Source organism: Dermacentor variabilis, chromosome 4, assembly GCF_050947875.1.
Source record: "Dermacentor variabilis isolate Ectoservices chromosome 4, ASM5094787v1, whole genome shotgun sequence".
Lineage (NCBI taxonomy): Eukaryota > Metazoa > Arthropoda > Arachnida > Ixodida > Ixodidae > Dermacentor > Dermacentor variabilis.
This window is the reverse complement of record NC_134571.1, coordinates 220,244,430-220,271,198: the sequence shown is the minus strand read 5'-3', so window position 1 is coordinate 220,271,198 and position 26,769 is coordinate 220,244,430. Positions and strand designations below refer to the sequence as shown.

Genomic DNA, 26,769 nt, shown 5'->3' with positions numbered 1-26,769 from the left:
GGCAAGTTTGTGCATGATTAAACAATAGCGCAAGAAATGGGAAGGAAAAGTTTCCACGTACTACAACATGGTGCCGAACTTCCAACTGGATTTTTGTAGTATGGCAGTGGAAAGTTCTAAGTCCCACGTGTTGTACGTATTCCCTTTTCATCCCCATTTTCTTGCGCCATTGTTACACACAAGATGAAAAAATAGCACTTTCGCACCCCTAAACAAGCACCCCCACTTCATTCTTCTTTAGGTAGGTGTTCTAAAGTGTTAAAATTAGTTATGATTATTAGTGCTTTGTGTGCAGTCTTGCCTTCTGACATTTGGTTTAGTAAGGTTTCCTAGGTATATCATTCACTGCATTCTCAGCAGCCAACTTACAAATCCTCCAGCCCTCTTACGAAGCAAACTCACAACTTTAATCTGCTTTGAAATTTTCGTAAAAACCTAAAATATAAGTAATTGCAATTAAGTAAAATGGAAATGCTGTAAAGTTTTTCAATGGAAAATGTAAATATTATACTTCATTTTATTGGGTACTACCTAAAACCCCAATGCAAACATGAGTCCACTGAGAGATGAGTGACTCACTATGATGATCTTTCTTTCACAGCAGTACCTGAAGACCTCATGTTCTTGGAAGCCAGTAAGTTCAAGGCATTCGCAGTTATTTTTATCTCCAAAGTTTTCCTGAAAACTTTTGGGTAGGCAGATGTATCAATGTATTTTAGCATGTAAATTAACACTGTGCCGAGTGACAGACTGAAAAACATTACCAGATAAATTTTATATTTTATTTGTAGAAGCCTAAGTGAAAGGCTCTGTGTTTAGTATTTTGCTTTTGATACAGGGACAGGTGTTGTTTGAAGTTGAGAATTGCTGCAGTTTGAAGAGTGTTTCAATTTATACATAAACTTAATATAGGCCTAACGAACTGGCAATAACATGCAGTGTTACAAGTTTTGTTGGCACTTTTCATAAGTGTAAGGACCTAAAGTGCAAACTTTAAAGGGACACTAAAGTAAGTCGTAAACATTGCCTAAAACATTACTGGAGCCCAGAATGCCAAGGCCGTGTTCTTAGTTTTTCATCCAGTTAACTTGCATATTCTAAGTAAAACAGTGCTTAAAGATGCCACTTTTCTTACACCTTCCTCCTCTCTGCTTTTCGGACAGTGGCTATGACGACACTCGGGAAAGTCCGCCAGAATACATTAAGCAGATCTATAATATTTTAAAATGGCACTACCAATGCATGAGCAAATGAAAAGTCGATAGTACTTGTAATATGGGTAGATATTTGAATTTTGATGGTTGAGATAGCATGAAACCACACTGCAAACCAGTGGAACTTTGTTACAGTACTTGGTGCAGTGGCTGTGAACTGCGCATGGTGTTTGCTTTCCGTGCATAGCAGCCAGCTCATGCTGTAGACATTCGCTGTATATTCATTATACTGTTCAATGCAACCAGCCACAAATCCACTTTCAACAAATTCATCTCAGGGCCCTTAAATGCAGGACGTAGTTTTTATTATGCATTTTCTAGCTTCCGCTGAAAAGTTGATTATTGTTCAGAGATTTAAAATCGCAAAACAGTGTCAGTGTAGAGGAAACGTTCCAAAATATCGTAAATCACCAGACAAAGTTCGGAGCATTGCCTATTAGAATTTTAAATAAACGTGTTGATTGCGTTAAGAACTGATTTATACAGTGTAAATACGGGCAAATGCCAGTTTTGGTGGGTACTTTGAATCATGAAGGAAAATGTTTATGGCTTATAAACACAAAACGGATCATACTTTTTAGAATAAACTTTTAATCTACACGGGAAAAGAAGAATTAACAGAAGTACAATATGATGTTATTGGCAAAAAGATGCCCTAGTGCCACAGCGCAGCAGGCTTGCGGAAAACTGTTTTAAGTGCGTTCAGAAAAAAAGCTTGAAATCTCTCAAGTTATTATGATCGTCGCTAATTGTTTATAACGTAAAATAGTGCATCTGGGATGTCTTGCAGCTGCTCGTTCCCTGGCGAGAGGAGAAATGTTTGCTTCTGCAGCGCAGCCAATGGCAGCGGCCGAGCTTGAGCCCCAGACTTCAGCTGAAGCCTGAGCACCAACACCATCCCCTTCAACGTTGTCCAATCTGCAGCACACCGCGTTGGTGGCAGGCTCAAGTCAACCCCACCCGCTGTAGTATGTGACCTCTCGCCTTCTGCTTTGGTGCCAGCACCTCGATGTCCCAGCCTCAACTTCATGTGTCAGCTCCACCCCCTGCAAACCTGCCAGTACAGTTTACTCATATATGCCAGCACTGTAGATTTTCAAGTAAGTACTTTAGTTGGTTTGCCAACCATATGACTGAATTTGCCCTGGAATTAAGCGGTACACCTGTTTCATCTGCATTGTAACATTGGGTGCCCTTGCACGATACAAGAAGCACTGCAATGAGAACCACACAGTCTGTTTAAGAATTGCTAGAATGCCTGTGGTGAAGGCCGGTTGTGCAACATTAAGTCCAGTGAATCTTAGTGTTGACCTTGAGTATCAGTGCCAGCTCCCTGCATTAAGTGACGAAGCACGACTTTCAGACTTCTGCCACGTGCTACAAGGGAAGCACAGGTGCACAAGAACTGTTGTTGACGTTTTTGTTTAAGGCATGTCAGAGATGTTTTGCAGGAAAGAGTTTGATCTAGATATTTCACAGCTGAAAAATGACAAGGGGAAAAAGCTTTTGTATGAGCATAACAAAATTTATGTGAGGCATTGTGAGAAAATACTTCCCAATGGCTCTAAAGGCTATTACGTACCACTGAGGCAACATTTAGCAAACCTGAGGCACCCAAGGCAGCCGCGTACCTCTTGCATCCAATCTCATCTGGTGATGGGTGCCTCAGAGATTTTAATGATGGCATGAGATTTCGCAGTCATGCACTTTTCAAAGAGAAAAAGAATGCATTCAGGCTACCAGTCTACTGCGATGATGTGGAGATGGCTAATTCATTGGGAATGATGCGAGGGGCCTGTGCAAAACTGACAATTTCCCACCTTTGAAGCGCTCACAAACGAACTCAATTTTCTTTCTTGGAGTAGGCCAGTCAAACGATCCTAAACCACTGAGTCAAACAGAATTGCTGCCGGACTTTCTTTCAACAGTAAATGCACTTGCATCTGAAGGTATTTTCTTCTCCGTACAAGGAACAGAAACAAAATTATGGACAGGTTCTTGCCTTGTTATGTTAAGCATTATAACAGCACTAGAAAGCACGTAACGGAGTAAAGAGGACATTTATTTGTATTGTGAATGTGCGGGAAGTATGAAGTGCACAAAGATTAATATATTGTTTGGTTGGTAACTAAAATCCCTCGAGGCTAGAAAAGCCAATTGATGTTCAGATCGTTCAACTAGAAAAGCGTAACGCTTTTTCCAGAAATCAAGCACCGATTCCATTCGCACTAAGTAATTGTCACGGCTGCATGCTCATAGAATTTTCTTTGCACACAGGTACCTTTTGCAGGCTTGAAAGAAAGGAAACCAAGAAATCATAGTGAAATAAATTATTAGTTTTACAAAAAAGGTATTATCACGAACCCCACAATTTAAACCCATTGTGTAGTTAAAATTTGCGGCTTCTCTTTTCTTTAAAGGCACAAGCACTTGGCAACAGGTGTCCACCAGGCCCATGCGTTTTGAAAGAAAATGGCAACTCGAAAATTGCCTGCAGGGAAAACATCGTGGCTTTACCGCCTGCATCATCACCTGAGAAGCAGTCATCCTCCTGTTGATTGTATATTTATTTTAAACCTGTTGTATCCATACGCTTTTGGACACTTTTTGGTAATTGGGAAGACATTTGTGAAGGGTGAGCCATATGACAGTGGCTTGGTGTCGTTTAAGGTAGTCTCTATTGAAAAACCTGAAGCGGTCAGGCCTAATATTCACGTGCCAAATGTTTGGTAGATGCGGCATGTCAGCTGCAAAACTGTGAAGTCGTGCCTTCTTTTACGATTTTTTATTGCCAGGGCAAAGCGCCGGCTGCATTTTTCAAGGCTGGCTTGTTTTTTTTCCTCCTTGTTTTCTTTTCTTTAGGATATCTCACTTGTATTTTTCCAGGTTGAGTTGTTTGGCTATTTAAAAGTTTCTCACTTGTTTTCCAGAATTTCTTACGCTAATATTTCGCTGTCGCCTTGTTGAATCTTTAAAATGTGTAACATCCTTCCATCTATTTGGTGCATAAAATTTTATAAACATTTACCCTGGCTTTCGTGGTAATGTTTGGGATGAGTTATCCCAAACTACATAATGCTGGGGCAAGTAACCTGCCTCGAGTAGGGGGCTGTTTCAGGGCTCTTAGAAAGTGTTCTGGTCACGATTAGCTTTGTATTATACGTACATCTGTGATCTGCCAACTGTGTTGTTTCTAGTGTTCATGTTTTTGTTATGATTTTTGCCACGTGATTCCGCCAGGTTTTCGTGTGCAAATGTTCCATTGTTTATTTTGGCTTGCACTGTCTTTTCTTTTTAATAACTCATCGACTACATTCTTGATTGGCCTTGTAATAATTCAATTATGCAAGCCCATTATTTTATGCCTTTTTCGTAAAATTTTAGAGTACTGAATTCTTTTGGAAAGGGGATGCGTAAACTCATTAAATGGGCGACAGGTACTTGCGCATTTGAGTTACGTTATTTCCTGTGATAAGCCAGCATATATTATAGTACGTGCTGAATGTTTATTTTTTCCACAGCCGATGTGCAAGTTTATTTGCATCTGGTGCACTTATGTCTCGGGCCATTTTTATTACCCACCTTTTAATATAGAGGCATATGTGTGAATGCCACTTAGAGCCGAATCTCTTCCTTTTTGGTATTTGTTCCTTGTTGACTACTAATTTTCTATGAGATTTGTGACGAACATGTCATAAGTGTATGCAGTACTGACACTCAATAAAGTTTACTCATTTTGAAAAGCAGTGTAATAATTTGTTTCATAGGTGTTTTAATTTAGATACCTTGTTTATTTTACATGCAGCTAAAGGCCAGAACAGGATCCGGCAGGCGAAGCCAAAGTCTCCACTGTGCCACTCCAGGTACTTCAAACCTACTTTTATATATAACTGTGCTCTAATAGACAACTGTTGGAAACTGCTAGGAACCACACTGCTTCTAAAATTTCTGGTTTCCACTTGTTGGTATCACCGCAGGCCACATGCCAAGGCTGTGCTGTCAAAATAATGTCGGTGTTTCCTTCTGACAAATGCATCAGCCTGCTTAGCATATGACCTCGGTTTGTACTGGCAGGGCAAAACAGAAATAATGCAGAAGTTCGAACCTATAGACAGTTTCCTGTCTATTCGAACACCGTTTTATATAAAAAGCAGCTCTGAAGATACTTGGAACGGCGCACCGGACATAGCCATGACTGTTTTATTTGGATCAAGGTTCCAGTAACTGAAGAACCCCTCTATTTGGAACAGGGTTCCATATAGTCTTATGTGGAACGATGAGCCACCTAATCGATAAGTAAAAATAAGTGGTGCACTGTTCCATTTACTTTTTAAACTATGCGGAACGTGGTTCCAAATAAATAACTGGAACTCTTTTGCAAAAAAGTTCCAGCTACTAAGTGGATCTTATGTGGATCCAGATTAAGAGTGTAACAGCGAACACGACATTTTCTGTGGACACTGAAGAACTGTATTATTCTATCCCGCATGAAGAACTTTTTGTGGCAGTGCGGGAAGTTGTTGAATGCCAAGGAGAGATTTCTTTTCAATGTAGTTGTGGCCCCTCGACTGAGAGTTTTATCGTACCGTTGCCTTTTTACTTGTCGGCAACTTTTGTTAAATTCGATGGCAAGATGTTTTTACAGAAGAATGGTATACGTATAGGGTCAAGTGTTGCGCCGGCACTGTGCGGTTCTTGTTAGCGAAATTCGATAAGTCTCTGTCAGACGCCATTACCGATTACCGTGTTGCCCGGGTGTTTATATATGTTGACGATTTCCTCGTTCTCTTAAATATCAGACTAAGTGGTTGTCTCACTGATATCATTTGCAGTATTTTATCAGCTTTTCAGCATTGCTCTCGACATCTTAGTTTCACCCACAAAGCACCACAAGAAAATTCCATCAGGTTTTTAGATTTGACTCTAACCTTTCACACTCAAGGTCACATTTGCTGGGCTTATAGTCCAAGAACTAAAAAGACGTTGCTACCGTACCAATCCGCTCACTCGAAACTGGTCAAGCGTGGCATAGCCTCTTTGTGCTTGTCGAATGCGGTGGAAAAGAGTTGTACGCATCTAATGCAAGACAGTGCCGCCCAGCAAGAATGTAGACTGTTAGCGGCAGGCTATCCAAAGACTTTGATCACTGCAGTGGCTGAATCTGTGTACAAGCGTTGGAAAATGAAAAACGGGGGGATCGCGAAGTGCGAGACAAAATAAAAAAGAACTTGGTGGTTATGCCGTATGTACATGGCATTTCACATAGATTGAAAAATGTTGCGGCAAGAAACGACGTCAGTTTGGTTTGTTCTGCGCCTTGTAAGCTTGCAAAACTTTCCATGAGGGTCTCGCAGCACAGTTCGCGAAAGAGTACGAGCAATACCAAGCATGTCGTGAAGCACCGCACGTGCGGCACATGTGTAGTGTACAGTATTCTGTTGAAATTTGGTTGAGATTACATAGGGCAAACCGTCGCTGTGTGAATGATCGCATGCGTGAGCATGCAAATCTAATACCCACAGGCACAGGAGGCAATATTCCGCTGCACTGTAAGGAGTGCGGTTGTAACCCTATATTCAGTGACGTTTCAATCTTGGCGAAGGCTAAGACTCAGCAGGAAAGAGAGCTGATTGAAGCCTATCGCATCTATAAACTTGGCCCCGAGAAGTGTGTAAGCGCGCCATCTGTGTTCCTAACCAAGAAAGAGATTTTATTTCTTGATAACTGTTGACGTGTATAGATAAGGTGTTGACTGTGTTTTTTGTTTTGTTTTGCATGCGCATGTTCAGTACGGACTTGGGGCACGTCGTTTTCATGAATGAAGATCATTTGTTAGTCCAGCCACCGTCCTGTCTCTTTGTCTATGTCTGCCTCTTGATTTTTTTCTGCTATCAAGTTTGCTGGCATTCTCCTAGTATATTCGCTAAGAGTGATATTGCTTGTTTTGAGTTGATTACGTAGTGAAAGAAAAGTTCCTTGATTTTAAAACGCGAGAAATCTACACTTACGGGTCGGCACATTCCCGGTGAAAAAAACGCCTAAGCGATGAGCACGTTAAATTCAGTCGGAAGAAATAGATGGAAGTACTGTTTTCAAAGCAATTATAACCTTGTTCTCGGTTTGTTCCCACGTTTATTTAGCGTCAGGAACGTTGCGAATGATTTAGTTGTTTCGCGGAGATATGTCTTCAAGCTCATTGGCACGAGCCTGCAGAATTGCGTTCTCTTCTTTGGGACCCTGACAGTGCTCTTCATAGTAGACAGTACTATACATTTGAGCTTGAGCGCCCTGATATTATTACTTAGACACCTAAAACGAGCTTAGCAGTAAATTTTAAAAAAACTGGCAGTCTTTCAGCGAAACACGCAATACCAGTTATCTGTACAGAACACGCATTGACAAAATGAAAAACCGCGACGCAAAAGAGATATAAAAGTTCCAGAAATATTTCAATTCGCGTGAAAACTAGCTTTGGAGACTGTCATTTAGGGGGAGAAACGTTTCGATCATTGCGATCATAATAAAGTTAAACGCATTTTTGGGCACCTATGAGAGAAGTTTTCGATGACCGCTTCTGTTAGACTTCTCCTCAATAGCTCGTTGCTTCGTCTTAGAGTGCATCTCGCGCATGGGATCCAAGCAGTGAAACTATAACCAGTTACATCGAAGTTGAACAGAATCTTAGAGCATATTTGTTCTTCTCGAACTATTACCGTCTTTTCCATTTGTCATGACTGAAAACAGCTTCACATCTTTCATCTCCTTCACTTAGAAAAGTAGTGCTCATGCTCCTATTTCATCAAAGTTACTATGGTGCAGTGCGCGAACTAAAGAATAGTTAGCTTCTTTTCATTCACTCACGCTGCCTCGTACCGATGATAGCCGTGGAGTGTACGTCCATCATTATCGTATACACAAACAACGCTTTAACTGGGCCATTCCTCCGACTTGTAATTGAATTGCAGAACCACTAAAAATACCGTGTCTGTATTATCAAACATTGTTGATATGGGGCACAAAGCATACCGACTATGAACAATATCTGCAATGCAATGTACAACAAAACCAACACACTTATCGTGTTACAGCGAGTACTACGTAGCACCACACCCACTTTCTTAGTCAAGAAATTATTTTTGAGAAGCGCTATTGTACTGCTAACATCACATTATATTTTCGCAAGAGCCATTCCTTGCACATGCAAGAAAATGATGTCAAATGTTGTTCGTATCGCAGTGTTTCATGTTCACTTGTTTTAATGCTTCAGCAGACGCTTATATTTCAAAATATATATTGATGTATGCGTATTGCCCCGTATTTTTGCAGGGCTGAGCGGCGCCAGCGTATGTACACAGAAATTGACAAGGACACGTACCCGAGCGTCTTCGCCGGCATCCCAAAGCCGGTATTGCTGCACTCTTCCCTGTCAATTTTTCTGGATATGTTGCAATCAATTATTTAATAATTTTTTATTTACCAAAAGAGTGCCGGCCCTGTACTGGGCCCTAGGTGAATAGTAAGTGAATAGTAGTGTTGCGAACCAATTTGTTGCAGCGGAGCGCCAAACAAGACGACCAGCGTAACGCGTTCTTAGTACGGACAAGCGAGTGCCGTGCTTGCGCCGCCCAACTTTCTTTCCGTCATCTTTCGCAGTACCGACCAAGAGCGCCGAGCTTTAGCGTCTCCGTAGAGCGGCATCGGTGGGTGTTACAATGCCCCCCGCCCAGACGGAACGGCGAAAAATACTCGTCGATTAAGTGGAGACGGTGCTGCGTTGGTTACGTGCAGATCCGCGGTTACACCGGCGACATCCGCGGGGAGCTCCGTGGGAGGCGTCTCAAGGTAGGCCGGCTTGAGGCGGTCTAATGAGACCACCTCTTCGCGACCAGTAGATAGTAGCAGACTTGGGCGTCTTGTGGAGGACACTGTACGGCCCATCGTAGGAGTGTGTATTAGGTGCCTTTACAGCGTCTCGTCTGAAAAAAAAAAGTGTGTCGAACGTGCAAGGCCCGGATGAACAAAGATGATGTGGTCCGAAGGTCGAGGCGGGACAGGGCGCAATCACTGAATGCAGTCCTGTAGGCATTGAAGGTACTGCAGCGGCTGGCGCCAGGGTCCGAAAGGAACCAACAATTCCCCAGGAAGCCGCACGGGTGCACCATAGAAGAGTTCGGCTCGAGAACGCCCAAGATCGCGACAAAGGAGAGCGCGTAGGCCGAGAAGCGCCATAGGAAGGTGCTGAACCCAGTGCTCCCGACCCAGGCGTGCAGTGAGGGTAGCCTTGAGCTAGCGGTGGAGCCGTTCAACCATGCCGTTGGCACTGGGACTATATGCAGTAATACGGCAGTATTTAGCGCCGAGCTGGCGGTTGAGGGAAGTGGAGATAGGACAGTCAAATTGCCGGCCGCGATCAGTGGTCACGATGCTGGGGCAGCCGAAGTGGGAAACCCGTGCTGAAACAAAGGCTTTGGCGACCGTTTCTGCAGTGATATCCGGAATGGGCACGACTTCGGGCCAATGAATCAAGTGGTCAATAATTGTTAGAATATACCGGGAGTCGTCAGAGTGAGGAAGTGGTCCAACCTAATCAAAGTTGACGTAGTCGAAGTAATAGCCAGGTGGCAAGAAAGACGGCGTGGGAGTCTTCGATTGGCGGGTCACTTTGGTGGTCTGGCACGCGAGGAACGAACGTGCCCACCGGTGAACATCGGTTTTAATGCTTGGAAAGACGTAGGGCTGTCTAACGAGGCGCTGCCTGGCTTGGATGCTGGGATGGCAGATGTCGTCAAGGGATATTTATTTATTTATTTATTTATTTATTTATTTATTTATTTATTTATTCATTTACCTCACAGGCTCCCGAAGGAGTATTGCGTGAGGGGAGGATACAGATAATTAGCAAAAAAAAGGAGTAAAAAGAAATTATACATTGTTAGCGAGTAAACATGAAAGAACAAATATCTAACAATATAAATAACGGGATAAATGAAACAGACGACTGTGTGAAGTAACAAAAAGGAGTACCAAGAAATTATACAAATGGTAGCAGGTGAAGATGAAAGAACAAGTCTGTAATAGCGTTAAAGTAATTCAAAACAAACATTCAAAGAAAACAAAAAGAAAAACCTATACAGCTTCGCTACAAGTATTTACTTAGGTGCGCAGCATGGTTTAGTTGTAACGAATTATGGAAATAATATACATAAGCGTGCTTTGAAGGATAATGGGTCAAGAATGTCAAATATGTCGTTTGGTAGGTTATTCCAATGTTGAATGGTACGTGGTAACGCGGAAGAATTGAAAGCATTTGTTCGGCCAAAGATACGCTGGAAACTAAGATGATTATGCAAACGCCGAGATGTACGAGATGGACGAGTGAGCGGCAGAGTGGACGGGCGCGTGCTATGGATTATCTTGTGAAATAGACAAAGCAATCCTATGGTTCTTCGTGATTCAAAAGATGAGAGAGATAAACATGACTTAATGCTAGTCACGCTTGAGTCGCGGTGATAATCTCTGACAATGAAGCGGGCGGCGCGGTTTTGGATCGATTCGAGAGATGCGATTAAGTAAGCTTCGCGAAGTGACCAGATTGGGGCTGCGAATTCCAGTTGTGGCCTTACAAAAGTCTGATAAGCGATTTGTCAGGGGAGGACAGGAGCATCACGAAGGTTGCGTTTAAGATAGCCGAGCGTACGTGAAGCTTTAGCATTTATTTTTTCGATGTGCGCAGACCATGACAGGTTAGGTGTAAGGAGAATGCCGAGGTACTTGTATGAGTTGGTGCGTGTGACGGGGTTGTTATCAAGTGAGTAATCGAAAGCGGAAAATGTCTTTTTGCGGGTGAATGTTATTAGTTTGCATTTATCAGTGTTTAGAGTCATTTGCCAAGAAGAGTACCAGTTAGTAATACGGTCAAGATCTCGTTGGAGAGCGACGTGAACGGAAGGTGAGCAGATTTCACGATAGATCACACAATCGTCTGCGAACAAGCGAATGGATGACGTTATTTCGGATGGCAGGTCGTTAATATAGATCAGAAAAAGTAATGGTCCGAGTACGCTTCCTTGTGGGACACCAGATGTTACATCGCTGATAGTGGAAATAAAGTTATCGACGATGGTGAATTGCTTACGGAATGACAAGAAATTTCTTATCCAAGATACTGTTAGGGAATCGATGTTTAAGCATGAGAGTTTAGCTATGAGACGGCAATGAGCAACGCGATCGAAAGCCTTAGCGAAGTCTATGAAAATGGAATCCGTTTGTATGCCCTCATCCATGTTTAGGAAAATATCCGCAGTCAATTCGAATAGTTGCGTTTCACATGGTAGTCCTTTTCTAAAACCATGCTGATGTTTAAAGAAGAACTTGTTAGTTTCCAAGTGATTTGCTACGTTTGAAAAGATTATGTGTTCTAGTAACTTACCGCGAACGCTTGTTAGTGATATTGGGCGGTAATTGTTAACAGCGCTTTTATCGCCAGATTTAAAGAAAGGTATAACTTTACCGACCTTCCAGTCATACGGAAGTTCCCCTGTTGAGAGGGACTGTTGAAAGAAGCAGGAAAGGACTGTGCTAGAGGAAACTACAGTATATTTTAAGATTTTTGAGTTTATACCGTCCATGCCGGAAGAAGTTGACATCTTTAGGTTGTTGATCAGCTCAGCGACACCAGTGGTTGTTATATTGATGGGGGCCATGTATGTACAATCGAGTTCGATGGGTGTTGGTATATTTGAATGGTCTTCCTTTGTAAATACGGACGTGAAGTAATTGTTAAAGATAGATGCTGAATGTTCTCGTGCCATCGGCAAGCCATAGCTATCAAGTAGTTGTGAAATGTCGGAATCTTTAACGGGAGAGATCGTTTTCCAAAAATTTTTGGGTTGTTTTGAAGCAGTGATTGCAGATCGCATAAGAAATACTTTTGCTTGGCTTGACGCAGGGCATTGCAGTAGGCTGCATCACAAGACTTGTGTTTGCTCCAAGACGCAGGTGTGTCAACACGTTTAGCCGTCCTGTAAAGCCGCTTCTTTTTATTCTTTAGAGTAAGAAGAGCTTTAGTGAACCCTGGTTCCGATGAGTTAACGCGAAATGAAACCTTTGGTATATGCGCATGTGCTAATTTCATTAACTTTTCTTTTTACAGGCACCAATTCTCGTTCACTCTCCGCTCAGAAAAAGTTGCTAAGAATGAGGACGTGAAGCTTTCCATACCATTGTTTATAGCGCTGACGTTTGCTCTTTTGTAATCAAATACTTGTTTAGTTTTCAGGTGACGTGAGCGTGAAGGTGTATGAACTGTGAACTGTAACAACCGGTGGTCACTGAACCCATCCGCAAAAGTGATAGCGTTAACCCTCTCGGGCGCGGACGATAGAACAAGATCTAAAATAATATTGATACGAGTAGGCTGGTTTATTAATTGCACAAGTGAAAAATCAAGTGTTAGTTGAACGAACTCACAAGATGCACGTGATTGGCATCGCAAGTTTTGCCAGTCAATGTCTGGAAAATTAAAGTCACCAAGAAGAAAAATATCAGCTTTGTTATATTTGGATCGAATAGACGTAATGTTATCGTGTAATTCGGAAAGGAAATTGAAGGAGCTATCGGGTGGTCTGTAGGATACACCATAAATTGTACATAAATACACCAGAAACACCGCCCGACAAAAGGCAGCCGAAATGAAGGCGCGAGGTGCAGCCATTGACAGGTCACACCAGAGCGAGGAAGGCAGAAACGAATGAGGAATGACTTCTATGCGAATGGTGACGCAGCGCTTGCAGCTGCGTCACCATGTGTGCCGAAGCTAAACTTTCTCAGTCCGCAGGTGATGTAGAAGTGCCGAGGGAGGCGATGCGGGAGAGTGCATCAGCTGCCTCACTTTCGGTGCCTTTCATGTGCCGGATATCCGTAGTGAACTCCAATATATAGGTCACTTGACGTAGGTCACGTGCGACATACTTAAAAGAGTTTGTGCGGAAGACCAGAGGCTTATGATCTGTTAGCACATAACGTAGCTGGCCCTCGAAAATGGGCCGGAAGTGCTGGATGATGGAATAGATGGAGAGCAGCCTGCGCGCCGAAAATGCTGTAGCGAGTCATGGCTTCTTCCGAGAGAAGCCCAGCGCACGTCACTCCTGTGTTACGTTGTGGTACTCTTTTTAGCACTTTTCTCATACAAGTCATCTGAAATACACCGCATTAAAAAGTTGTGCTGCAGTTTTATTTGCTCGAACAATGTGCAACACTGCATAAAAACTTCATAACTGGCAATTATACAAAAGAAGGGTGTAGTTTCACTAAGCCTGGAAGCGGTCGGAAGCGCGGAGCACTGATTCGCCAGTGTTTCTCTTGTGTTATTGTTACGAATACCTTGTGTTTATGATGTTTACTTGTATTTATTTGCGTTATTGAAGCACAGCCTATCACACACCTTAAAACTATGGCCAAAGGATCGATCTAAGAAGTCCCGCTTGAATCAGGCGACCGCTACGCCAGTCTCGGGCAGCTGGCGCTGCTGCCGTCTCACCTCCCCTTCGCGTTCCTGCACCTGGGCATTAGCTGCTGTCCTTTGAATTTTCGCTGGTGTGTCTGGAACTTGATGTTGGGATCCGCTTGCCTTTTCTGTCGTTTAGCTTGAGCCTGCTGCACTTGAAGTTGGTAATTCACTTGCCTACGTTTGCGTACAGCTTGCATTTGACCTTTAACCAAATTAGGGTTAGCTTGCCTTTGCTGCCGTTTCGCTTGAGCTTCCTGAGCTTTAACCGTAGGATTCGCTTTCCTTCGGTGTTGTTGAGCCTTGACTGTTACCTGACGAAGCTGGGGATTTTCCTCTCTTCGTTGACGCTTGGCTTCTGCTTCGCGTTGTCGCACAGACGAATCGGCCCTCCGGCGTCGCTGTCTTTCGCGAGCAGGCGCCCGCTTTCGCTCGATCCGTGCCAACTGTTCGGCGTGCGTGGCGGGAAAACCGACCCTTTGTTCGTAGGGTCTACTCAGAGAGGCTGTAGTGCGCTTTCTTGACTAGTTTCCGTATCAGCCTGGGTGCGTGACGCCCAACGATATTGCAGGGATGACATTCCGGGCCCCTAAAGTGCTCAGCACCTAAAAAAGTACAGCATTATTTACACCAAACATTTACGTTGATATAAATATATTTTTGAAACTAGCTATAATAGCTAACACCGACGATTTGGCCGGTTACAAAAAGAAATAATAGAAAATTTGCCATAAAGCAAACACACTCGTAAAATATGTAGCACAGGTGTAGCACAGGTATTGAAGCTAGTCAGTGAGAACGTATGATTAATTTGTCGCAGTATTCTGTTCGGACGAAGATAGTTCATGAATCATGAGGACAAGGAAGAAAGCAGAACAGGGAACAATTAAGCTTTACCGGCACTTAGGGCAGTTGTAACAATAAACAATACAGGTGGTTCATAAAGACCGAAAAGGCACAAAGAGAAAGTAAAGCTGTAGTTGGCCTTCAGTAAATACATGAATAAGTTGCACAAGATGCCACATTTGCATGTCACTCATATGAAATTCTTGCGATATTCCTTGTTTTGATTTCAAGCTTAGTAAGCCTGACTGACCTACGTAAGGCCTCCCTATGGTTTGACACATATACAGAAAGTGTTTCTATAAACACTGGAGGGCCTAGAAGGTTGACTGCATAGTCAACCTAGTAGTAGTACTTTTATCATTAAATACAATGTACTTGTTCTTTCTCAGATTGATATCTCCATTACCCAGAATTGTAGGCTGAAAAAGTAATTGGCAAATGATTACAAAAGTGACAGAGATTAGAAACACATGATAATTGGCAATGTATTCTTAAAGAAGATCAAAATAATTGAAGTTCTAATAATTTCAGCAGACTGCTAACATTTCGTTATTGAAGCTAGTCAGTGAGAACGTATGATTAATTTGTCGCAGTCCTGAGTGGAAGCCCTGAAATTTTTAGCCCCATACTTGGTAAAGCATCCTTTGCTGATTCAGATTTTACTTTGCCACAAAGCCTTTTGTAATCCCTGTGGGACAATTCTGTGTGGAACAGAAATCTATTCCATCTTTGCTTTTCGGGATGTGCATCTCAGAACTGGTGCTAGTCTATGATTTAGTACAAAGAAAAAATTCTTGATTACTGTAATTTTGATGCCTGCGACTGCGATAAATTCTTCTAGCGCAAATTGTCGCATTGTCTTGAAGCAGCTATGTTCGATCAGCTATGTTCGATATGTAGAGGAAGTCACCGTTTAAACATTCACTACAATACAGAAAACCAGGACATGGAGTTAAAATCTAAGTATCGGACCAAGTGACCAACTCTCTTTTTTTCATGGTAGTGTCCCACTACCAATGGCACATTAACAAAAATGTTGGTATTGCACTTCTGCCGAATGCAGGAAAATTCAGTTTTTAACAGCAGCCCATGGGAAGACAGCCTAGAGTCGCTCTCGCAAAAGCACTTATCTTCAACATTGTGTAGCTATGTTGAAGGTCAATATAGCAAGGGACCTGTTTTGTTTAATAAATCTTGAGTTAAGGGGAGACGCTACATGAAATTTCCTTTAATAATTTGTACTACAGGTCTGAAAATTAAACAAATGAGAGAACTCTTCAAGCAGATTTTTGAAATGTAATTGATTTTGGTTTAGCTGCTACATTTCTTGAGTTATGCTCTACACAACGGCAAGGTGTATAGTGCTTTTTGAGTGCACATTCCTGTTTGTTAAACTTTCAGAAAAAGCACTGTGCTGCAATTAACTTAGGTCTCGCTTTGCTGCAAAGTGCCGATATATATCCAAACAGAACGTAAAATTAGTGGAACTATGCAAGTATAGAGTGGTGCACTTCAATATTTTTTGGACACTCCCATGAGAATAACCTTGTGCATTTATTCTTGTCCTATATTAATCAAAATTCGCATACATACTTTTCAATATATGTAGAAGGCTGATATCTACTGGAAATAGCAGTATCCCTCAATATTATTGAAACTACCGGAATTGTATTACATAGTTCCAGTAACTGCACAAGCTGTTTGGATAGATATCAACACTTTGCGATCGAACCTGAACTAAATAAGGTGCAGCACGATGCTTTTTGTGAAAATTTTTAACACGAGCAAGTATCCGCGAACATATTTTGCCCCTCTGTAGGACATAACTAACAATATAGGAGCTACACAAACGCCAATAGCATACCTGAAATCTACATAAGAAACTCTACGAATGCCAGTACTTTCAAATCTTTAGCAGACCAAGTATTCGCTTATGGTTTGATAAGTGGCCACAGCTGGTAATGCTGTTTGGATAAATGACAGCCGAGACACATCTGCGAAATAGGGGAAACATATACAGGGGTCACCAAAGCTTGCAAGCTGGTTGCACAGCAGGTTTCCTTGATCTATGGAAGCATCTGATATTCATGCACCGAGCCTCGTTATGCATCGTTCGCAAAAGGCTTGGCCCGAGTGTGTGGCATGGCTTGGGCAAAATTTCAAAGCAATTTAAATAAAAATACGTTCATATCTATAAGCCCCAAAGTATTCTTCGCCATAGGACAAATATGAAGCTTACGAGCTACAAATAGCAGATAATGAAAACAGACACAGGACACCAAACTCAACATAAGTAAATGTGCAAAAAGTGGAAATAAGCATGAGCAACTGCTTATAGGATGGAATGCTTGTCAGTTTTTCTTCTGTGGATCAATAATTTCAGCTTAAAACATTGTCAAGTGTATACAACGTGGCCGTCCGTTTGCCCCACGTCTTTAAGTATGATATTCCATCCCAACTGCCCCAACCTGGCGCTCGACCACTTGGGATTTTTTTTTTTGAAGAATCGGAGGCCCTTCAATATAGGACAAATGTTCATTTCACGAAATACTTCAGGCGAATTTCAGCGAAGGCAGGAATGAGGACACAAAAATTGCAACAAATAGTATGATACTGCTATGTAGATATGCCAAAGTGCCTGCTATGATTTGTCTCACCCATAATATGTTGGATAACATGGCTACTTCCTCTGGCTCTAGTGCTCAAGAATAGGCACTAGAACAGCAGTAGAGAAGGACGGGATAATGTAATCTCTTATACATGACAGAAATTTTTTTATTAAATTTGTAGAATACACCCCACTTAATTATATTTTATTCAAGGCTGTCAGAGTTTTCTGGTTCAAGAAAAAAGGTATTTCTGGGTGGAAGCAGTAAAATTATAAATGGCCTTCTACTTTTACAACAAATTATCCTACAGCGATTAGGCTAACTTAAGCTTTATTTACTTAAGGTGGTAGGCCACTAAAAAAAGTTTTTTTTTAAACTGAGTTAGGGTTGATATAACTTTTTCTTCAGTATAAGCACGGTTTCCTTACGTTACCCAATTGTTTACAGCGGAAAATATTGTGTGTTTATTTTTTGGCAGGTAACTTTTTTTTCGGAAAATGGGCTAAAAGTGGTAGTCACGCGAGCCGTGATAACTTACTAATGAAAGGCTTAATTGAGTAAAACTTTGGCATTTCTGTAGTTAATGGTTGGGACTATGCAGTCGACCAGAATAAATATTATACGATAAAAAATAATGAGGTTATGTAAAAAAAATAAAAAAAGGGAATTGGCAATTTTTACTCAACCGCTTTGCAATATGAGCTCTGAATTCCAAAGTATTGCATCATTTCATTTATTGTGGTTAATTGCAGAGGTGTATATGTTGGAAATGTGCAACTAAAATTTCAGTTCAACATACGCACCCGGAAAAAGGTTATGGAAGTTTCTGTCCCATGGGCTGGAGAGAAATCTTGTTTTGAAAAAAAAAAACGTAGACAAAGTACTCAGACCTAGCGAAACATGTGCAGAATACCGTATAGAGACCTCAAATGGACCAGGTTCATAGCTGGGTTCCTCGCGAGATGCATTAGTGTCTCCTTTATCTCGTGTAGCTGCTCGTATTTTCTCCCTGGCCTGTTTTGTCCGGTCAGTTGACTTGCGCTGAGCATTCTGGATGCGATGCTGATATCTGGTGATGCAAGCTTTGTCGCGTAGTACCCTGGTCCGATACCAGCCTTCCTGAGGACTTCCGGGGTGTTAACACTGCCATTAATAAAGTGTGCCACAACAACATTCAAGGCAAACAATAGTGTAGGCAAGACTGGATAGACATCCTTGGGAGCCCGCTGCCATATCAGACCGTTGCAGCACTAATTTGAATTTTGAGTCTTTCCATGCAGACACTTCATCAGAATTTCATCTGAACGCAAGTCATTGTACACTATTTTCACTTCGTTAAGCACGTCGTTTGGAAGCCCTCCTTTGTGCACATACTTCCCTTGGCCGACTGCTTCTACCCTTCTGTACAGCCTCTTCGGCGTGTGTTGATTTCCAGCAAACTTGCGCTTCCTTTTTTTGCGTACTCTGAATTTCATCATGCTGGTCGGAATGTGGTCTAGATGGTGCAAACACACTGCCTTAGTTGTACTAGCACTTTGGAAGTTCGCGAAACGAAGCGTGATGTAGCCGCCAAGGTAAACAAAACAGATATTCTACGAGCAATGCGACGAGTGTCGTTTGTCCCCCTTGAGTCCGTTTCTAGAGTTAAAAATAATTACAAACGCAATAGTATGTTTTACGACATCAATTAAGCTTTCAATAATAATAAAGCTTAGTAATTTGAATAATAATAATATTGACAAAAAACACTTACTTTCTGAACCCATGCAATCTGGTTTTGGTTTCGGTTTTGGAATACGAGGTCGTGGTATGGACAACGTACTGTAACTCCAGAAATAATGATGGTAGGAGAATAGTTTTTGTTGCTACATTTTCTTGATTGCTTGGGCATACAGAAGACACCAGAAGCAAAAAATTGGTCTCGTGCTAAAAATTGACTTCTTTATGTGGGCTACCACCTTGATATTGTTATTCGCATATTATAATAGCCAGGACAGAATTAACTTGGGTTCATATCCCGCTCACTGGGAGGAACCACTTTGCAATGAACTCATTTCTGCCTGCCAAATGTAAGCGCTAACATAGAAATACAAATGAAAGTACCCTTTTTCTATAAACCACAGGACAGAAAATAAAGAATCCAGTACTAATATTAAAAATTCACTACAGAACACATCCAGGTTCTGTAAGCCTACCAAGTTTTACCATATAAATGTTGCAGCAAATGCATGCTTTTAAATAGTAACAGCAGTGAAAATAGAGGCTACATGAAAAATAATGCATTAAATATCGGATTACATTGTTAGCTAATGTGTTTCTGCCTTGCAGACGAATACAGAATAAATTTTGTTTGTTTCAGCGTTTAAAGCGTTGTGACTCTTCTGTTTGTGCATGAAGCCGGCTGTCCGCTATGAAAATCCTTGTGGTTCCACATCGTCTGACACTCCACACAACATTGTAATGATTTTGTTATTTTCGGCAATATGCATGAAGCACTAGCGAATCTTCAATATACACTAGCTGTCTTCAATGTTTTTCACGACCTGCGTTCGGCACCGAATGTCGCACTGGTGCTACTACTTACTCTAGACTTGAAGTCACGCTGTACTTCTTATTCTGCGGATCTTTGAATGTGACAGGCCGCTCGTCACTAGGATCGGTAAGAGCGGTGTTTCTCCTGGCAGCGCAGCTTTGTTGTAGTTTCAGATGGTCTCCCGAGGCCCCCGTCTGCCAGTAGTCTTTTCGCATGGGCCCGCGCGCGTGCCTAGGAAACGTCTGTTAACGGCCAAGAGAAACGTCGCGCAAAATTTAGCCAAACCACAAAGCCAAACGCGCCTTTTGTAAAAGCGAAAAAAGCTGATAAGCTCGCCTTATACGTTACGGCAAAAACGGCACAGCTCACTGCCCACTAGTAGGCTTTTGTATGCATCTGGCCATCTATGTCCGTTACGATCTTTCACATCACAATGAAAGACGCAGTGAAAACTGCAACACTTCGAATGATTGTCACGGTCTGGCGAGCTGCGCTTGCTCGATGTCAGCAAAGACGAAATCAGCGACACGCTGCTGCTGGAGGTCCTTGTAGTCGCATTCACATACCACGGAACGAAGTTCCTGCTGCAACTTGCCGTACCGTCCTTTTGCAGTCGCCCCTAACGCAGCGTGTTAAGAACCATTGAACAACTTGCTCGCGCATGATGCAGCGCAATTGCAAAATGGCGCCGTATTTTTGACAGCTTCGGCTTTGGATCATTTTGCCGGGGGAAGGGAGGCGTTGGTGTAGCACGCTTCTCCTCCTCTAGCTGCTGCTATAACAGAGTCTGGTGCCGCTCTCGCCCTGTCTTGGAGGTAATCTCCGATGGGTGCGAATCTAAGGTGAACAGATGCAATTTCCAAGTTTCGGAGACGTGTTAAAGGAAGAGGCATCTGAACCGTTCGGTTCCCTCTTTTCGCGCTCTTCATCACGCATTCCAAAAAGACCAGAAAGCAAAAATGATCGTTTACTGAGAATTCCGTGCACGTTAAAGAACCAAAGCTGCTGAAAATTAATCTTCAGTTTTCCATTATCATGCGCCTCATAATAAGATGTTGATTTTTGGCACGTAAACCGCCAACATTTCATTTTACGTCGCGGAACAACATTTACAATCGGCACTGTTGAGTGGGTCTACTGAAGTTATCTCGTGGCTGTGCTGTGTTTAGCAGCCAATCTTTTTTTTAAAGATTTACTTGCGGTCAAAATCAAGTGTGACAAATCCAGGTCTTCCTTAACACAGGAAACCAGCAATGAGAAAATAGACATGGTAAAAAAATCGACATTTAGAATTAGCGGTCATTACAAAACATGACAAGGACGAAAGAGTGAAACACTGCATTACAGCCAGTACATAAGCCCCGAGGGTCTGCCTAAGCCAGAAGCAAGTTTGGAGCAAAGTAAATTATCTGGTACTTCTTCATTCTAATCTTTGTTTCGCCAAGACTAATCTCGAGTCATAAAGCGGTCGCGATCTTTCGCAGCGGCTCTCGACAAGCCATTGGGAGTCAAATGACTCATGCAGGAGGGTTGGCCATTATTTTGTGACTGTACTCACGCAAAAAAGGGTCTTAGCGAAGAAAAAGATGTTCAAGTTGGTATGGCTCACTTCAGGCCCGTTTTCTTTTTTTCTTAGAGTGAAGTAGATTTATTAGACCAGCAAATTAGCATCGTACATGTTGTGGTCTCGTGGGATGAAGAAGTAAAACTTATGCGACTATAGCCGAGAGGAGTATACACAGAGATCTGGCTATTTCATGCATGGTTACTTTTCCACGCAGTCATACTTGGAAACAGGAAGTCTTTTGACTGCCTTGACACGGTAATTAAATATTGGAGGCCCTCCCACAATGGAGAGTAGATGTAAGGATGAAATCGGAACCGGCAAAGCAGGTTGGTTGTAGATGATACTAGCCACAATTGGGTGTAGTGCATGTTCGCAACGGCGCATCCCAGCACAGCACGCCGCAACACGCCGCACCACGCCATACTGTGCACTGGCCCTTATGGACGCTGCCCAGCTAGAACAAGAAGACCGGCTGAAGGCGGCCCGAGAGGCAGCGAAAGACGCCAAATTGACAGAGCGCACTGCTCAGCTAGAAGAAAAAAACCGCCTAAAGGAGGCGCCACGCAGTGTGGCGCCATTTCTCAGGCAACGCAAAACCCGCGTCTCGGAACTCATGGACCACTGGGGTTCAACAGAGCGCAGGCGACTGTCTCAGCGTCAAAGAATGACAATGAAGTGTATAGTCGGTATTGGAAATCACATATAAAACTTCAGCGCAGTGGAAGCTACAGCTTGAGTCATGTTGTGAACAAACATTAAGAATAACTCGGAAATAATATTTTTTGTAACTTGAGTAGTCACTAGCGTATGTAATGCGGTTATGCAAAAAACGTTGGGGGCTGGAGACCGCATTTTTTAAAGTTTTGACTGGTTGCCTGGAAGATTTCGTTTTGTTCTCGCCGCTATAGCCAGGATGTTCTCATTTGAGTGTCCGCATAACGACTATGGTTTTTGGCTTAATGTCCTTTGAATGCCACCGACAACGGGAGCTAAAAGCGTTTCATCCTTAATATGGATTTGTCAATGTCATACTAGGCTTAGTAAAATGCACACAAGTAACTGCCGTCCGTCTGGTATGTCTGTACCCAAACGCAGGACAGAGCGGCCCACGTGGTTGTCAGTGCAGCAACTGGAACCTAAAGAAGAGTGCGGCTGGGTATGCGAAGCCTGTCGACAGTGTATGTAACCAGTCGTGGCTCCTCTGACCCACACACGGGCGGCGGGTGCGGATCTTATTCCGGAGACACATTCGCCCGCGGCCTCTCTCGCTGAGGCGCTACGACGACGCAGCGTCATTGCGTCCGCGCTGGGCCACGGTACGTCCAACGGTCGTCCCAATGACACAGAATGAAGGCTTGAAATTAGATATCACTGCGAATGAACTGCTTGCTGCTTGAAAATTAAAGTCATGCAGTTTAGTCGGCGCCTTTAGTTTTAATCGCACAGACAATGCCTGCCATAGTGCCACTACAGAGCTGCTCACCGTTATAGCAATGGCACGCACAAAAGCGCCGCAACGCGAAATAGTGTGTGCGTACTCGGCGGCCGTCTCAGGGTCAGCGGTGCGACAAGTGGTTACGTAACTGTCGATAGGTATCGCATGCCCGGCCGGACTCTCGTATCGATTCTTGTCGGGCGGCTTCCTGGCGCTGACAGACACGCTCAGGTTTCGTACAACTTTTTCGTACAATGTCGTTTGTACTAATTATTATTGCGGCAGCAGGAATATGGACCCTCCAGGCGCATTTTTGCTGTCGGCGTTGGCGTCACCGTGAAATTCCGTGTAAAGTCCAAGGGCGAGACAATCGTTGCCCGTATGCAGCATGTGCGAGCGAAAGCGTGCGAGGGTGAGCCGGTGTTCGCGGCTCCACCTCGCGCACGCAGCAGCGGAAAGTGGGGTGGATGTGCAGTGCCTTCCGTCGGGTGCAACGCTTTGCGGGGAGGCTAGGGAAGGGAGCGCGTTTTACTCCAAGCGGCCCGGGCCGCTGTATATTGAACGCCTTTGCGCTGGAGACGGAGTCTGCGCTGCGCTGTGTTTTCGTGACGTAGTTCGTGTTGATGCGAGCGGCCGCGCGAAGTTCAATACGCTTGCTGTTGTTGCCTCGTTACCTCACTGCAGCGTTTTGACAGCGAGTTTCCGTGGTCATCGAGTTAGATGTGTTCATGTTGGTTTTGCGCACGTGACACCAGGCTTGTTAATTTAGTTAGTGTGACTATATTTACAAGTTCATACGGCCAATAAAACTACTATCCTAATTTCGTATAGCTGTCCACTAATTTGCTTTTGCATACGATGCTTCGCCTTTATGGCGAAACTGCATCTTCTTTATCCTATTTACCTAACTTATCAATACGATATTTTTCAAGGCTGGCAGAACTTGTTGGCCACATAAAGCTTGTCGTCAGCAATGTCGAAGACACATTTCACACCATATGTAAGGAAAACTCAATGAAATAATGTAAATGCCTGCCAAATAAAGTACTTATAAGTTTCCGCAAATTTTGCTAAGGAGAACAGTGCCTTTTTCCTGTGTAGGCTTTATTGAGTAATAATGAATCGTTCGACATAAGATTACAATACTTCAGAGAAAAATCACTGCTGAATATTGAGTGGCCACATATGATCTCTCCCACATGCACATAATATCTCTGATGTTCATGTTACCTTGTAGAGGGAACAATACACAATTCTTTCCGCAAGAAATCTTGCATTTGTACTATTTCCGCTTTTTATTGAACCGAGGCTAACTCCAATATATGGAAATGTTTGTAGTCCAGAGTTTGAATTAGGAAGTATATCAATATCGCAAAATTAACACTACGCAGCCTTCGTTACACACGAGCGCCGTTAAATATTTTCATGTGCACAAATATAGATTTTTTGCATTGTAGGTTACTGCACCCAAAAACTCTATTGCGCTGCGTTGTGCTTCAACTCACTCTCCTATTGCTCCCCGCGTGTAGGCCAGTAAACTAGACTCAGTCTGTTGAGCCTCCCTGCTTTCCCTCCCTTCCTTCTCTCTCTTTTACACTCCTATTATATGCCTTTCCAGATCACAAGGGCCAAGAGACATGTGAAAGGTGACTTCGAAATTAAAGGCGAGTTAAAATTATCTTCTATTTTCTCTCATTATGTCTGTGTCATTATTATTTTCATTTGTCTTTGAAGCAAGTTCTGCCGGGCACTACTTACGCACTGTTCTTCCCGTTTTTGCATACTATTGTGTAATGACTCTTCCAAGTGCCCCTACCTAATAAAATGATAACCCTTGTGGTAAGAAAGCTTGACGCCCAACTCAAGAATGCTACGCTAACAAATGACACCCGAATAGTCGAAAAGTGATGTACGTTTACATAGCAAATGCTACATAGAAATGCTGACGAAACCATTCCGGTAATTGAGTCTTAAATTTCCAATCCAGTATATTATTAATTGCATTTTACTTTCACAGAGATTCTTTCGACCAGAATATATAGCTAAAGGCGCTCAAGGTGCGTGGCAAAAATATTATTGAGAACAATTACGCCCTCTTGGTAACAAAACTTTAGCATTGCCATTTGTTGGGTGTGTTGGTAAACTGACTTTGTAATCATATTTGGCGCCAGCGAACGAGGACACAAGGGACAAGCGCATTGCGGTGTCATCTCCCTTATGTCCTTGTTCGCTGGCGATAAACGAGCTTTCAAAAATTTTAGACAAGGAAAAATCATTTTCAATGTGGAAATCGTAAGAGGGAATGAAGAAGGAAACATTACAAAGCGCTGACTAACAGCCAAGGTTTTTGCTCATATGGCGGAAATATTTATTTTATTTATTAATTTTTACGTACTGCAGCGCAATAAGCGCTTTAGCAGGAGTGGATTAACAGAGAAAAACCATAGACAGAAAAGTACGATAGAAAGATGAGAGTGATGTGCTAGGACTAGTCCATCTTAGTAGATGGCATATACAACACTTCGGGGTGAGCGCGACCGAATAGCCCCAGTTAAGGAATTCCAGTCTTTTATGGAACGAGGAAAAAAGCTAAATTTTAAGATATTAGTGCATGCAAAGCAGGCATCAAGTTCAACTTGTGATGTCGTCTCGTCGATGACTCTGGCGCGAGGTTAGTATAGTTGTTTTTTGAAAGTCTAACAGAAAAATTTAGCATGATGTGCAGGAAATCTAACGTTGCTATGCGGTGACGTGAATAGAGCGAAGTTAAATTCAAGGAACGAAGTGCAGAAGAGGTTGAAAAGTCCCGACCGTAACGGTGACATATAAGTCCTACAGCTTTTTTGTAAATTGTTACTAGCCTCTTTATCTCACACTGCTTTATCTCGCACACTTTATCTCACACTGCAGATGCGTAGTCAACAACAGGACGGATTAGCGATTTATATAACTGTAAATTAATATCTTTTCGAGAGTTGGATAGTGTACGACGTAGGTTACCTATATTTTTGAGTACTTTACTACAATTGGAATCAATGTGAATAGACCATGACATGTTATGCGTAAAAACGACACCGATATACTTATACCTAGGTACGCTACACACAGCACGGTTTTTCAAGGAGTAATGAAAACGAGAAGATCTTTTTACAGAAAAACATAAGGACGGTTTTATCAAAGTTAATGTTCATTTGTCAAGTGCTGCACCAAGTGCGAAACCTAGCAAATGACTCGTGGAGATGGTAATGATCATCAGAAGTGTTATTCATCATCATCATCATCAGCCTAGTCACGCCCACTGCAGGGCAAAGGCCCCTCCCATACTTCTCCAACTACACCGGTCATGTACTAATTGTGGCCATGTTGTCCCTGCAAACGTCATATTGTGATCCGCCCACCTAAATTTCTACCGCCCCCTGCTACGCTTCCCTTCCCTTGGAATCTAGTCCGTAACCCTTAATGATCATCGGTTATCTTCCCTCCTCATTACATGTCCGGCCCATGTCCCCTCCCCCATTTCTTTTTCTTAATTTCAACTAAGATGTCACTTACCCGCGTTTGTTCCCTCACCCAATCTGCTCTTTTCTTATCCCTTAACGTTACACCCATCATTCTTCTTTCTATAGCTCGTTGCGTCGTCCTCAATTTCAGCAGAACCCTTTTCGTAAGCCTCCAGGTTTTTCCCCCATACGTCAGTACTGGTAAGACACAGCTATTATACACTTTTCTCTTGAGCGATAATGGCAACCTGCTGTTCATGATCTGAGAATGCCTGCCAAACGCACCCCATCCTATTCTTATTCTTCTGGTTATTTCAATCTCATGATCCGGATCCGTGGTCACTACCTGCCCTAAGTAAATGTATTCCCTTACCACTTCCAGTGCCTCGCTACCTATCGTCAACTGCTGTTCTCTTCCGAGACTGTTAAATATTACTTTAGTTTTCTGCAGATTAATTTTCAGACCCGCCCTTCTGCTTTGCCTCTCCAGGTCAGTGAGCATGCATTGCAATTGGTCTCCTGAGTTACTAAGCAAGGCAATATCATCAGCGAATCGCAAG

At 42.8% G+C, this 26,769-nt stretch overlaps 1 protein-coding gene across 1 annotated transcript in view; it reads left to right on the top strand.

Moving 5' to 3' along the window:
* LOC142578521 (uncharacterized) overlaps positions 1–25,627 on the top strand; it is a 226,168-nt gene extending 200,541 nt beyond the window's left edge. Inside the window, exons 9-11 of the mRNA XM_075687899.1 lie at positions 8,541–8,619; positions 24,328–24,373; positions 25,620–25,627. Of these exons, the coding sequence (XP_075544014.1) occupies positions 8,541–8,619; positions 24,328–24,373; positions 25,620–25,627 (133 nt within the window). The remainder of the gene's footprint in view (positions 1–8,540; positions 8,620–24,327; positions 24,374–25,619) is intronic.
* Positions 25,628–26,769: the final 1,142 nt, after the last annotated feature.